A 15,003-nucleotide genomic window follows, 5' to 3' on the forward strand; every position below is an offset into this window, starting at 1 on the left:
ACTCTGTGCTGCTGGGGACCCTGCTCCTCCCACTATATAACTCTCAGTCTGTGGCTTCCTGCTGCCTCCATTCCCCTCCTCACATCATGTCACTGCCCCTGTCACATGCAGCCCTGTCCTCACTGACACATCACTCATCTCCTGATATACTCTGTGCTGCTGGGGACCCTGCTCCTCCCACTATATAACTCTCAGTCTGTGGCTTCCTGCTGCCTCCATTCCCCTCCTCACATCCTGTCACTGCCCCTGTCACATGCAGCCCTGTCCTCACTGACACATCACTCATCTCCTGATATACTCTGTGCTGCTGGTGACCCTGCTCCTCCCACTATATAACTCTCAGTCTGTGGCTTCCTGCTGCCTCCATTCCCCTCCTCACATCATGTCACTGCCCCTGTCACATGCAGCCCTGTCCTCGCTGACACATCACTCATCTCCTGATATACTCTGTGCTGCTGGGGACCCTGCTCCTCCCACTATATAACTCTCAGTCTGTGGCTTCCTGCTGCCTCCATTCCCCTCCTCACATCATGTCACTGCCCCTGTCACATGTAGCCCTGTCCTCACTGACACATCACTCATCTCCTGATATACTCTGTGCTGCTGTGTACTCTGCTCCTCCCACTATATAACTCTCAGTCTGTGGCTTCCTGCTGCCTCCATTCCCCTCCTCACATCATGTCACTGCCCCTGTCACATGTAGCCCTGTCCTGACACATCACTCATCTCCTGATATACTCTGTGCTGCTGGGGACCCTGCTCCTGGCTTCCTGCTGCCTCCATTCCCCTCCTCACATCATGTCACTGCCCCTGTAACATGCAGCCCTGTCCTCACTGACACATCACTCATCTCCTGATATACTCTGTGCTGCTGGAGACCCTGCTCCTCCCACTATATAACTCTCAGTCTGTGGCTTCCTGCTGTCTCCATTCCCCTCCTCACATCATGTCACTGCCCCTGTCACATGCAGCCCTGTCCTCACTGACACATCACTCATCTCCTGATATACTCTGTGCTGCTGGGGACACTGCTCCTCCCACTATATAACTCTCAGTCTCTGGCTTCCTGCTGCCTCCATTCCCCTCCTCACATCATGTCACTGCCCCTGTCACATGCAGCCCTGTCCTCACTGACACATCACTCATCTCCTGATATACTCTGTGCTGCTGGGGACCCTGCTCCTCCCACTATATAACTCTCAGTCTGTAGCTTCCTGCTGCCTCCATTCTCCTCCTCACATCATGTCACTGCCCCTGTCACATGCAGCCCTGTCCTCACTGACACATTACTCATCTCCTGATATACTCTGTGCTGCTGGGGACCCTGCTCCTCCCACTATATAACTCTCAGTCTGTGTCTTCCTGCTGCCTCCATTCCCCTCCTCACATCATGTCACTGCCCCTGTCACATGCAGCCCTGTCCTCACTGACATATCCCTCATCTCCTGATATACTCTGTGCTGCTGGGGACCCTGCTCCTCCCACTATATAACTCTCAGTCTGTGTCTTCCTGCTGCCTCCATTACCCTCCTCACATCATGTCACTGCCCCTGTCACATGCAGCCCTGTCCTCACTGACACATTACTCATCTCCTGATATACTCTGTGCTGCTGGGGACCCTGCTCCTCCCACTATATAACTCTCAGTCTGTGTCTTCCTGCTGCCTCCATTCCCCTCCTCACATCATGTCACTGCCCCTGTCACATGCAGCCCTGTCCTCACTGACATATCCCTCATCTCCTGATATACTCTGTGCTGCTGGGGACCCTGCTCCTCCCACTATATAACTCTCAGTCTGTGTCTTCCTGCTGCCTCCATTACCCTCCTCACATCATGTCACTGCCCCTGTCACATGCAGCCCTGTCCTCACTGTCACATCACTCATCTCCTGATATACTCTGTGCTGCTGGGGACCCTGCTCCTCCCACTATATAACTCTCAGTCTGTGGCTTCCTGCTGCCTCCATTCCCCTCCTCACATCCTGTCACTGCCCCTGTCACATGCAGCCCTGTCCTCACTGACACATCACTCATCTCCTGATATACTCTGTGCTGCTGGTGACCCTGCTCCTCCCACTATATAACTCTCAGTCTGTGGCTTCCTGCTGCCTCCATTCCCCTCCTCACATCATGTCACTGCCCCTGTCACATGCAGCCCTGTCCTCGCTGACACATCACTCATCTCCTGATATACTCTGTGCTGCTGGGGACCCTGCTCCTCCCACTATATAACTCTCAGTCTGTGGCTTCCTGCTGCCTCCATTACCCTCCTCACATCATGTCACTGCCCCTGTCACATGCAGCCCTGTCCTCACTGACACATCACTCATCTCCTGATATACTCTGTGCTGCTGGGGACCCTGCTCCTCCCACTATATAACTCTCAGTCTGTGGCTTCCTGCTGCCTCCATTCCCCTCCTCACATCATGTCACTACCCCTGTCACATGCAGCCCTGTCCTCACTGACACATCACTCATCTCCTGATGAGCCATATTGGGAGCAGAGCCTGGAGCCTTCTTATCAGCTGGATTTGTCTGTGTATTACTTCAGATATAGTAGTAGTTATAGTATATAGCTAATGCAAAGTCTAATGGGTCTGATGGTATATAAGGGGCACGTGGAAGAGTCTTATGGCCTGTAAGGGGCATCTGGATGGTCAGATGGCATATAAGAAAGTGCTAAATAAGAGTGGAGGGGGCACCAAGCAGACTTTGCCCCGGGTGACAGACGCATAGCTTCTCCCTTGGGTTTGGAGTCCCATCGCTCAGTAAATATCAGCGATAGCGGCTCCGCAGTGCTGCAGCAGCTGTTTCGTGCCACCATGGCATCTGTCTGCCCTCACGTGCAGCCGTGGTTCATCCAGTGGTGAATCATGACGGCTGACTGCAGCTCTGTGGGATCGCAGCGGCACCTTGACGCATGCACAGTGCGATTGCAGCACATGCGGTCTTCTGATAATCGCACCACTGCGAGATCATCGCCCATTGCGTATAAACATGAGTTTGTGTGAGGAGCTGGTCTGTGGGCGGCTGGTATATGGCCGTATGAGAATAGGTGGGGCTGCAAATGTTGGTGATCTCTTCAGTTACCGCTAATTCCAGGTTCCACAAATGAGACATTTTTGCCCATTCCCACCAGGTGTTTAACGTGCCAGTTGCCCCTCAGTGTCTCCATTGGAAGTATAAAGTCTGTGGGAACGTGTGCCAAGCCTGACCTCTGATTTCCTTCCGGGAAGAGTCTAAGAAGTATATTATCCATGGAAGTGGGAGAAGGACTCGTACAAACTCAGCTCCCAAACAGGCTCAGTAGTATGTCTGAGAGAAGTTCTGTAGGTGACGTAACTGAGGAATGAAGCCCATGGTAGCCAGTGACATACTGAGGTATGAGGCCCATGATTCCCTAGCAGCCAGTAACATCTCTGAGTCATGAGGCTCACTATTTCACACTAGCCAGTGACATCACTGAGGTATGAGGCCACTCTCTATCAGCCAGTGACATAACTGAGGTATGAGGCCTACCATTCTATACTAGCCGGTGACATCCCTGAGGTACTGTATATTACCTTACATTCCCTACCAGCCAGTGACATCCCTGAGGTATGAGGCCTACCACTCTCTACCAGCCAGTGACATCACTGAGGTATGAGGCCTACCACTCTCTACCAGCCAGTGACATCCCTGAGGTATGAGGCCTACCACTCTCTACCAGCCAGTGACATCACTGAGGGATGAGGCCTACCACTCTCTACCAGCCAGTGACATCACTGAGGTATGAGGCCTACCACTCTCTACCAGCCAGTGATATCACTGTGGTATGAGGCCTACCACTCTCTACCAGCAAGTGACATCACTGAAGTATGAGGCCTACCACTCTCTAGCAGCCAGTGACATCACTGAAGTATGAGGCCTACAATTCTATACTAGCCAGTGACACCCCTGAGGTATCAAACCTAACATCCCCTACCAGCCAGTGACATCACTGAGGTATGAGGCCTACCACTCTCTACCAGCAAGTGACATCCCTGAGGTATGAGGCCTACCACTCTCTACCAGCCAGTGACATCACCGAGGTATGAGGCCTACCACTCTCTACCAGCCAGTGACATCCCTGAGGTATGAGGCCTACCACTCCCTACCAGCCAGTGACATCACTGAGGCATGAGGCCCATGGTAGCCAGTGACATACTGAGGTATGAGGCCCATGATTCCCTAGCAGCCAGTAACAACTCTGAGTCATGAAGCTTACTATTCCACACTAGCCAGTGACATCCCTGAGGTATGAGGCCTACCACTCTCTACCAGCCAGTGACATCCCTGAGGTATGAGGCCTACCACTCTCTACCAGCCAGTGACATCCCTGAGGTATGAGGCCTACCACTCTCTACCAGCCAGTGACATCCCTGAGGTATGAGGCCTACCACTCTCTACCAGCCAGTGACATCCCTGAGGTATGAGGCCAACCACGCTCTACCAGCCAGTGACATCACTGAGGTATGAGGCCTACCACGCTCTACCAGCCAGTGACATCACTGAGGTATGAGGCCTACCACTCTCTACCAGCCAGTGACATCATTGAAGTATGAGGCCTACAATTCTATACTAGCCAGTGACATCCCTGAGGTATGTTACCTAACATCCCCTACCAGCTAGTGACATCACCGAGGCATGAGGCTTACTGACTCACTAGGAGCGAGTGCTAGTCTGTAAACACACACACACACACACACACACACACACACACACACACACACACACACACACACACACACACACACACACACACACACACTGAAGACTACAGGACTGGATCACACAGACGCCATTCCTCACCCATCATGTCCAGGATACTCTGGTGATTGGATATAATGACACAGGGCCCATCCAACTGAAAGTTCTCCAGGCCCTTCACCTCAAACCGCAGCCCGAAAACGTACTTCATGGTCCGCACAAAGGCCCGGATTACCCTGGGGAGAGAAGACACATTAGGGTTTGGGGAACTCGGCAGCAGCTACTAAATAAGTTACAAAGCAATAGCGCCCAATAATAACCTTATCAGCGCTGACGGCAAACTCTCCGCCGGCCAAATCGGTGAAGTGTAGCCCACAGGTTACAGCCGCCTGCGGGGGCTAATATCGGGGAAGCTTTGCATGCCAGAAGATGGCAAATCCGGCAGCATCGCATTTCCCATAGAAACCTATCGGGGACGCGGCTGCCGGCAGGAATGAATGGATTATGGGGGTCATTCCGAGTTGTTCGCTCGTTGCTGATTTTCGCAACGGAGCGATTATGGCAAAAATGCGCATGCGCATGGTACGCAGCGCGCATGCGCTAAGTATTTTAGCACAAAACTTAGTAGATTTACTCACGTCCGAACGAAGATTTTTCATTTGATCGGAGTGTGATTGACAGGAAGTGGGTGTTTCTGGGCGGAAACTGACCGTTTTCTGGGAGTGTGCGGATAAAACGCGGGAGTGTCTGGAGAAATGGGGGAGTGGCTGGCTGAACGCAGGGCGTGTTTGTGACGTCAAACCAGGAACGAAACGGGCTGAGCTGATCCCATTGCAGGAGTAAGTCTCGAGCTACTCAGAAACTGCTTAGAATTATTTAATCGCAACTCTGCTAATCTTTCGTTCGTTATTCTGCTAAGCTAAGATACACTCCCAGAGGGCGGCGGCCTAGCGTGTGCAATGCTGCTAAAAGCAGCTAACGAGCGAACAACTCGGAATGAGGGCCTATAGCAGGTATTGGAGATACCATTATGGGCCTAATATCTCTTGAAGAAGATAATAGGGTAATTCAGACCTGATCACGCTGTGCGTTTTCGCACAGCAGGCGATCAGATCTGAACTGTGAACGTGTATGCGCCAGCGCGTCTCACAACAGCAACGGCATCGGTGCCTAGCGACGGGATGGTGCGAAAAAAAGGTTTGCACGGGCAAGGTGATTGACAGGAAGTGGCCGTTTGTGGATGGCGACTGACCGTTTTACAGGAGTGTCCGGAAAAATGCAGGAGGGACCAGGCGTTTTCAGGGAGGGTGTCCGACGTCAGCTCCGGCCCCGATCAGCAGCAAACAATCGCAGCATGTAAGTCCTGGGCTGTCTAGAGACTGCAAAAAACTGATGGTTGTGCAGCTGTGCTACAAAAGCGATCGCACACCTGCACAGCACTTTACCCCTCCTCCTGTAGGCGGTGACTATCCGATCGCAGGCCTGCAAAAAACGCACCCTTGCAATCAGGTCTGAATGACCCCCAATATCTCAAGTCAATGATGTCTTCGTAAAACTATTCTGACCATACGAAAATGGCTGCCAACATGTAACACCCCTAGGCTACTACAAGATGGCTGCCGCCCTATGCGTTGCATATTTGGATGTACTTTTCACAAGTGTATATGAGAAGAATGATACACATCAATAAAGGACGAAAGAGACCGGGTTGCCATAGGGTTAAATTAATAAGCATTTTCATTTATTATCTTGACGCTACATCTGAATAGGGGATCTGTCTGCAAAACATTTCTCCCACATATTGTACAGATTGGTTTTATTTCATTAGGTGCTTGGGTTGCCAAAATTGCCCGGGGCTCGGTCTACATCGTGTGTGGGCAAATATAAAATGGAGCCCAGATTTTAACATGGCGGATAGAGGTGATGTTGCTGTTCCCTATGTCAAAGTCAGAAAAATATCTCTATACACACTGCCATATTTGCACCTCATACAGGTCCGTGCTGCGCATGCGTACGCTCTCCCGTACGTGCGCATACTCACAGTCGCGGGCACCCGCAGGCGCACGGTATGCGTATTTACGGTAGAGTTTCTGTGTGCCCAGCGTGCGACTCAATCGTTACATAATTCAACCATATAATGTATTTTATAAGTTAATATCCCCCTGAGTCCAACAGGTATCAGTGGGTCTCAAATGGCTCTTTGACCTTAGAGATCCCCCAAACAATAGTTTGCATGTTGTGAGGGCTTCACATGGTGTTATGCATAGGTAAGCACAGGAATAGTAATTGAAGATTAATTGTATTCCAAATCAGTATCTTTCCCGCAGACGGAGTACAATAGCCTTTAATTACACTGAGCTTTGAGACTCAATGAGGAGGGCCAACACCTGTGTTTACCAATGGGTTAGGATTTGTCTCCAGAAGAATGATTGCTGAGATGTCATTGTCTCAACTGAGAGTAGACAGTGAGATAGTATTCGCCAAACAATAGCTTCCCACAAGACAGGAATGTGTTGGTCATCACCCATTGTTTTGCATAACCAAGGCCACTGATGCAGCTGGCTCACATGCTGTGAGGGACACACACACACATCTTGTTGTTGACACACCCCCAGAGCTGGAATGAGGGTATGATATACCCACTGGAGATCACAGGGCTCACTCACTCACTCACACAGCTACCTGGCACCCAGCAGCATGGAGGCTACATCCCCAGGACTGACCTACAAACTAAAGGCTAAGTATTGAATTCACATGGCTAGATAAGGAAATCTAGATAGATTGCTTTAAGGTCAATGGTGCTGGATTAAATAGGATATTGTAACTTGGTTGTGTGATTGTTGGGTGTTTGTGTTGACACTCTGTGAAGTCTGTGATGAATTGGAACAGTAGACAATCTGTAGCATAGTATTTGTGGTATTTGTTTGCCTATGGTGATTTAAAATAGATTGTGCTGGTTAGTTATAATATATCTTGTTAATCATAAATACCACCATGCAGTTACGTTTGAACATGTGCTGGTAGCAATGGCAGGCTGAGATGTGTGGTTACATTGTGATCTGGTCTTGTGATGAATATGCTCTGGTTATTGAGATACTGAAGTTGTTTGGAATGTGAAAGTGAATAAGATGGTTCTAGGAAGTTGGATTGAAATTGTGAAAGGTGATTTAGATGGTTTGGAATTGTAAAATCAGAACATATGCATTGTTCTGAGGCTTGGACATTTTGGAATAAAATGGAGTCTTGTGTCTTCTGCTATGTGATTGTGGTGTAGTAGAGAGTGCCATGTGTTTGGACCTGCAAATCTAAAATGGCTGCTGCCGGGTATTTTCCCCTCCCCCTTTCAACCATGTGTTGCAGTCTTCATGGGAGTTTTCTCAAAATGGAGTCTAGCTTCTGTCCCATGCGGTATTGTAGGGTTGTGTTGTATATAGGGACAGCCAGTATGGGTAAGGTCAAGTATTTTCTCCACAAAGATTCTCAGCATTGAATAACTGCGCAGCGATTGTTCCTCACATGTGTAAGCTTCTCTGAAATCATATTGATCTTCTTGTTATTATGAGCCATTTCTCTCTCTCTCTCTCTCTTCCCCTCTTTCTCTCTTATTTTCCCTTAAATAGTATTGTATTGTATTGTATTTCCTGTGTAGTTATCTGGTTAGGTAGTCTATGTTATATTGTAGTGTATGATTTGTATTTGTATTAATTCTTTTGCAAGTATATCATTCATAATATATATATTAGGCGTTGGACCCTGAGCACGGTATCTGTGTATTCCTTATAGTGTTAAGTATTCTCAGAGCGTCGGTGACGCTCGAACAGCTTTAAAGGTAATAAGGTTATTCTGTGTTGCATTTACACTCTACCACTACACAGAGGTTTACAGTATAAAGTACATTCCTTAAGGTATAGTTAAGGGAGTACCCTTGCGGTACTTTTTGCGCCAATTGCGTACTGTGTTCTTTAACCTTTAACGTGTTTTTAATAAGATAAATATTTAGCTTTGTTAGATGGGGGCTCGTCCGGGATATCACGATCTTAATGATGCACTGTACATTACAAACGCGGCTGTAATTGACCGGCTAATGATGGACATCTCGCAAAATGCTGAAAGAAAAAAAAAAAAAAAAAAAAACATCCACGTTAATGTATTGTGGTATCAGTAAGACGCTGATAGGAAATTTTAAGGGACAAGGCGTTTCTCATAATATTTAAGATGCTAAAATGTATTTTTATTGTCGCAAAACCAGGTTCAAATGGATCATATCGTGTTTGATTAAGATTAGATTGTTTATTTGTTTAAGTAGGTTTAAAAGTACATTTAAAAGTTACTTTGGGAGCTAGCATGGTGATTTTCTTTATGGCAGGAGAGGCCGCATGGTCTGTCCACCATTTTGTGTGACCCTCATGGAGGTAGAAGGGGGAGGAGCAGCGGCCATTTTGGGAAGGTCAAATTTTTTTATTTTTTTTTGAACGGCTGATTTTCAGTTGACTCAGGAAATAATCAGCCATCCATTGTCAAAAAGAAATCATCATTTAATGAGTTTTTTAATGCATTTATTTAATCTATATCATAGTCAATCATAAGTAATAGTGATTGGTACTTATATGTAAAATCTATATGCGTGTGCTTACATCAATGTATGTTATTAGATTAAATTTAGAATTGCATTTTCATCTGTGTACTTTCACATATCTCACCTTCCTGTTTGCCATTTGAATTGATAAACGTGCTAAGAGAGATTTGTCGCTATTTAAATAGTTAAAGTGTAAAAGTAATACATTAAGGGGTAAATTGTAAGACACACGCACAGCTTTACCTGAGATACAAGGAAAGACCTGTGTGGTGCTTGGTAGATGATTACAGTTAAAGATCATCTACATTGATAAACGTGCTAATTGTATTTTTGTGGCCAGCGTACACGTGTCTCTAACAAAAGACTGAGACTCGCGAACGCAACACAAAGGCCGACGCACGCAGCGTATATTACGCAACGGAGCGTACGGGTACGCCCACGTAACTCAAATCACAAGTGTTAATTTTTTTTCAACGCGATAAATAGCGCAACGCGGTAAATAACGCAAGGCGATAAATCGCGCAAATCTATTCTAACATTCGAAATTTAAATTAACAGATCCTTCTCCTAATTGGTAACACATCTGGTCTAAAGAGAAATTTCTGCGCAGAAATAGAAATAGAAACAAAAGTGTATATGTGGTGAGTGAGTGTTTGTATTTACAATTTTTGAGGTTGAACCACAAGAAAAGTCGAGTTCTCGTGAGGTACATGCGTGTAAGTGACGTACATGGTGGCTAGGGAGGCATCCCTGGTTAAAACATACAATTTGAGCATTAGAGTGTAGCAGACCAGGAGGTCATACTGTAACAGACCAGGAGGTCATAGCAGACCAGCAGGTTTAGGTACAGCAGACAAGGAAGTCCGCTATACAGTCCACAGGCACAACACCAAGAAAGGGTTGGTGCAACACCCATATAGGCCATACAAGCTCTGGCTGAAGGAATTCGCAGCCGTAATTTTCGATTCCACTGGTCGCTCCGTACATAAGATTAGTTGCTTATGTGCTGAACGATTGGACCGCACGTAATTGTGTACATTAGTAAACCTGACCGGTACTATTTGTGTACGAAGGTCATAAACGCTATTTGTACATTCTAACGTGATTTGTGTAATTTTTTTTATTTTAAGGGAGGTTCGCTGCTCACTCAGGAACTATCCAACAACCAATAGTTACTGGAAAGAGTAAGTGTTCTTCGGATCACCCTCACAGGTTCCAGTAAATAGAGGTTCAGGTCGCAGGGGCCCTGGGTCGAGTACGCCAGCACCATATCGGTGTGATCAGGTCGTATTGGTCGGCGTGGGCGAGTGAGTGGGGTACTCGGTAAACCGCCACCGTCAGCCTATTTTGAACATTTTGGTTTGCGTAAGGGTTGGCTGAATAAAGCAACACCTTCGAACTATGGGGGCCACTTGTTCAGGTAGGGGGCGATCAACCTCGGTTCGGGTTGATTCAGTGAACCGACCAGTCGGGTCGGCAAGGTATGTAATGTGTGAGAAATACGGAAGTCACACAGAAGCTTTATGTGATGAATGGGAGAGAATGACAGTACATGACGGGGAGAAATTCCCAAGAGTAGGTAGCTTCAGCACAGAAGTGTTAACGAATTTAAGGAGAAGGATATGTCTCATTAAATCAGCAAAGAGACGAATCAAGCATTATGATTGTTTGCAGTTATGGCAACAGGAAAGTGAAATGCAAAGAAATGTAACTTACATACCTAACTTTCATCTTGAGAGGAGAGACATGGCAATGGAGAGGATTATGGTTGCAGAGAAATGGCACAATGTTGTATGATAAAAATGCACTTAGTAACTGTATTAAGAACGAAAGTAACAAATGTAATAATGTTTATAAAAATAAATGTATAAAAATCACAAATGTTAACCTGTGCAAGTCGCACCCCATGTTAAACTTCCCTCAGGATTACCAACAAGAAAGTGAGCCCAGAACGATGTCGGCATCTCTTCCAGCAGCCAGCCTACAAGACATCCAGGTGGACGCGACCAAATTGGTAAAGGCAATAATCAAACCCCTTAACGGAGGGTCAGGTGAGGTCGTGTCCACAGGTACGTACAATGTTTTATAAATCACGCACAAACAAATGTACCCCATATTGTACGACCAAAACAAGGTGATGTAATTGAGTTTAGTCCTGTCAGGGTGATCACAGTCCCCAATGGGAAGACTGACGATCAGGGAATCATTCCCGTCAAGGACAGTGCAATGCGCCATCCCTGGTCCCGGACAGAATTGAGATCAATCATGTCTGATTTCCCAGATCCTAGGAAAGATCTAAGTGTATGATCAAAGATTCACAGAAGGTATATCAACGCCCTAGACAACGACATAATCATGATATCCAAGGAAGCAGGGAAGCACAGGGAAAGCGGTTGATGGTGATGAGCATCCGAGCGTTTGAGGAGGCATCAAATCAACCAAAACCTCAGGTCACTGACACTTGGAAGAAGCCCCGGGTTTGTTATCTTTGTAAAGGAGAAGGGGCATTATGCCAGCAGCTGTAATAACCCACATAAAGTCAGACCCCCTAGACCCAGAAATGAGCAAAATTAAAACACACACAATTATAAACAGGGACCATATAGGAAGAATTTTGGGCCACACCCATGATATGTGGTCAGGAAAGGTGATCATTAGAACTGATGGTAAGCCTGAGGTAACGGTTAATAAATTGGGAGGTCATTCCCTGAAGACACAGGAATGACCGGGTGAAACGTTGTAAATGTATCTGTGAAATGTTTTCTTTTTCTCTCTCCCCACCTCTGACGATTATTGGTAGGATTCAAACATTGCATATATACTTGGTCTTTGCAGAAGTCTACCAAACCCCAGCATGACCTATCCGCACCAATGTATTCTGGCCAGATACAGACAATGGAATATGGAAGTGCTGGGGGGAGGGACTGCGCAAGGAAACCATGGGACATGTAGATATGACAGCCTGATGATCTGACAATGTTTTAGAAAATGTTTATGTTTGAAAAATGTTTCTTTTTTTTTCTGTTGTTTATTGATGTGTTATGTTATATATGCATATAAATTGTTCTCTCTCTCTTTGTTTTTTTTTTTTGTTTCCTCTCTCTTCTCACTCATGCTTTCATGTTTTAAAGATGGTATGTCACCCATCAGTTAGACAAATGGTAATGCAAGATTTTTGCTCCTTACAGAAAGATCGCTGGTTTGGAGGGAATATTGCATCACCAGAATGTTCGTTTGGAAGACTGAGAGACAGCACCTTTGAGAAGACAGCAGAACAAGAAGAACAACAAGACGAGAGAACTAATTATCGTAACAAGTTTCTCTCCCCCTCAAACTGATTTTCTGTACCCCATTACAAATTTCTTCTTTTCTCCTCCTGTAAGATGGACTTGCCCCGAGAGACTGTGATATGGATTTTCCTGTTGACCATGACGTTGACCCGAGCAGTCTGTTTCGGTGAGAGTACCAGTGAGGTCGAGAAAGGATCCAGAAAGGTTCCAATGACTAAGACGGAGGTGTAAATTTCCAATAGCAACACAAGCACCGAGCAAAGGCGAGTACCGGAAACGATCTAACAGCCATGTTATTTGCAAACATTGTTAGCTGAAAAGAAAACTGTATCTGTAGGCTCTGTAACAATGTAGTTGAGGATGGGTGCATTAAGAAATGCCAATCCAGTTTTAATATCCACATGGACCGGCATCCATTGAGTGACTATCACTCCTTAGTGGGTAGTGTGTTAAATAAGACAGATTGTTGGGTATGCTCTCAAGTACCTCAAGGTCATAGCAAATCAGGGCTAGTACCATTTCCTTTAACGGTAGGGGAGGTACTTGAGCTAAAGGGTGGGAGACCGGTGGACAGGAGGTTTAATATCTCTAGTCCTCCTAGTTTGAAGCTCCACCAATATCATGTGGATAGGTCCCTATTATGTTTTAACATCTCCAATCCCCGAAAGCCGGGAAATTGGGAAGTGTCATGGAGTAACCAAACCATGACCTTTTCATATAGAGCAGATAGAATGCCGACAGATACAGAGCTTGTACGCCACATAGCCAGTAGAGGAAAATCTTTCCGGTATAGGTATACCTTAGGAAATAGGATTACGAGAGTTGGAGAGGTATCACCAGGATACTGTGCACATATCGTACAACCTGATACGTGTACTAAGCAGATGGAAGAATTAGGGTTAGGAGATTTCACATGGAAGGTGTGTAATATGGTTATGTCCTACTCCGTCCCATATGTTCTCCCCGATGATGCATATTTCATATGCGGGAGAAAGGCGTATGAGCGGCTTGCCCCAAACTCTGAAGGATTGTGTTATATTGGAAAAGTACTACCTGAGGTAATGAGTCTAAGGAGTGGGGAAATTGTAATTCCAATGGATTTGATTTATGACCCAACGGTAGAAACAATGATGTGATGAAAATGCGATTATACGGTCCGTTTCTTTCACCTGTTTTTCCGGTTTCTCCTAGGTAAAAAGACCCACTTTTGACGAGGAGTTTGATGATCCTGTATACAGACAACGGATGGATTAAAGAAGAAGTTTTGACAACCTGATACACAGATTTTTGATGAACTATGCCATGGATCCCCAGTTTCCCTAGAAATTTTAAAATTACGCTAGCCCAACACTTTTGTAAATCTATGGACATTGACAGCTTTTGCTCGCACCTTATGGGCAAAAGCACAAAGAAGACTGCATTCAACAGACACCAAACAAGACCTCAATCGACGAATGTTCATTTACCTGACATAGAATACCACCGCATTTACCGTAATTATGTCTTTTCTTCATTTCTACAACCCTCAGGTAATGACACACATAGTCGATAGGGAATACAGGCACAGATATCAGCAATCACATATCACCCCCATTCATGTATCATCAACTAAAATGTGCTCCCCCATTTTGTTACAACCAAAGCCGAAAAGAGCTCGGTAAAGTTTGACAGCCCATCCACAGACCCGTACCACGGGATAAGAAGGAATTCAAATGTATACTTCGCAATACCTCGAAGCTTGATGTACCACACGTACGGCACGATGATACATGACCCCCCAAACAGGGACTCATACACACATGCTTTTGCTATCTCACTAGGTCATACCCTCTTCACACCTTCTCCTCTCTCCTCCCTTACCCAACCATGGAAATGTATTAACCCCTGACATATATTTTTCTCTTTTTGAAATGTTTTAGAAGGTGGCAGTTATTATTGACTGCCAAAGGGTGGACTGTCAAAGTCAGAAAAATATCTCTATACACACTGCCATATTTGCACCTCATACAGGTCCGTGCTGCGCATGCGTACGCTCTCCCGTACGTGCGCATACTCACAGTCGCGGGCACCCGCAGGCGCACAGTATGCGTATTTACGGTAGAGTTTCTGTGTGCCCAGCGTGCGACTCAATCGTTACATAATTCAACCATATAATGTATTTTATAAGTTAATATCCCCCTGAGTCCAACAGGTATCAGTGGGTCTCAAATGGCTCTTTGACCTTAGAGATCCCCCAAACAATAGTTTGCATGTTGTGAGGGCTTCACATGGTGTTATGCATAGGTAAGCACAGGAATAGTAATTGAAGATTAATTGTATTCCAAATCAGTATCTTTCCCGCAGACGGAGTACAATAGCCTTTAATTACACTGAGCTTTGAGACTCAATGAGGAGGGCCAACACCTGTGT

The 15,003-nt window shown here is 46.1% G+C and overlaps 1 protein-coding gene across 1 annotated transcript in view; it reads right to left on the bottom strand.

The window, feature by feature from the left end:
- Positions 1–15,003, bottom strand: part of AGPAT2 (1-acylglycerol-3-phosphate O-acyltransferase 2) — a 101,936-nt gene that overhangs the window by 60,379 nt on the left and 26,554 nt on the right. Inside the window, exon 3 of the mRNA XM_063935893.1 lies at positions 4,831–4,964. Within this exon, the coding sequence (XP_063791963.1) occupies positions 4,831–4,964 (134 nt within the window). The remainder of the gene's footprint in view (positions 1–4,830; positions 4,965–15,003) is intronic.

Source organism: Pseudophryne corroboree, chromosome 8 (genome assembly GCF_028390025.1).
Source record: "Pseudophryne corroboree isolate aPseCor3 chromosome 8, aPseCor3.hap2, whole genome shotgun sequence".
NCBI classification, from domain to species: domain Eukaryota; kingdom Metazoa; phylum Chordata; class Amphibia; order Anura; family Myobatrachidae; genus Pseudophryne; species Pseudophryne corroboree.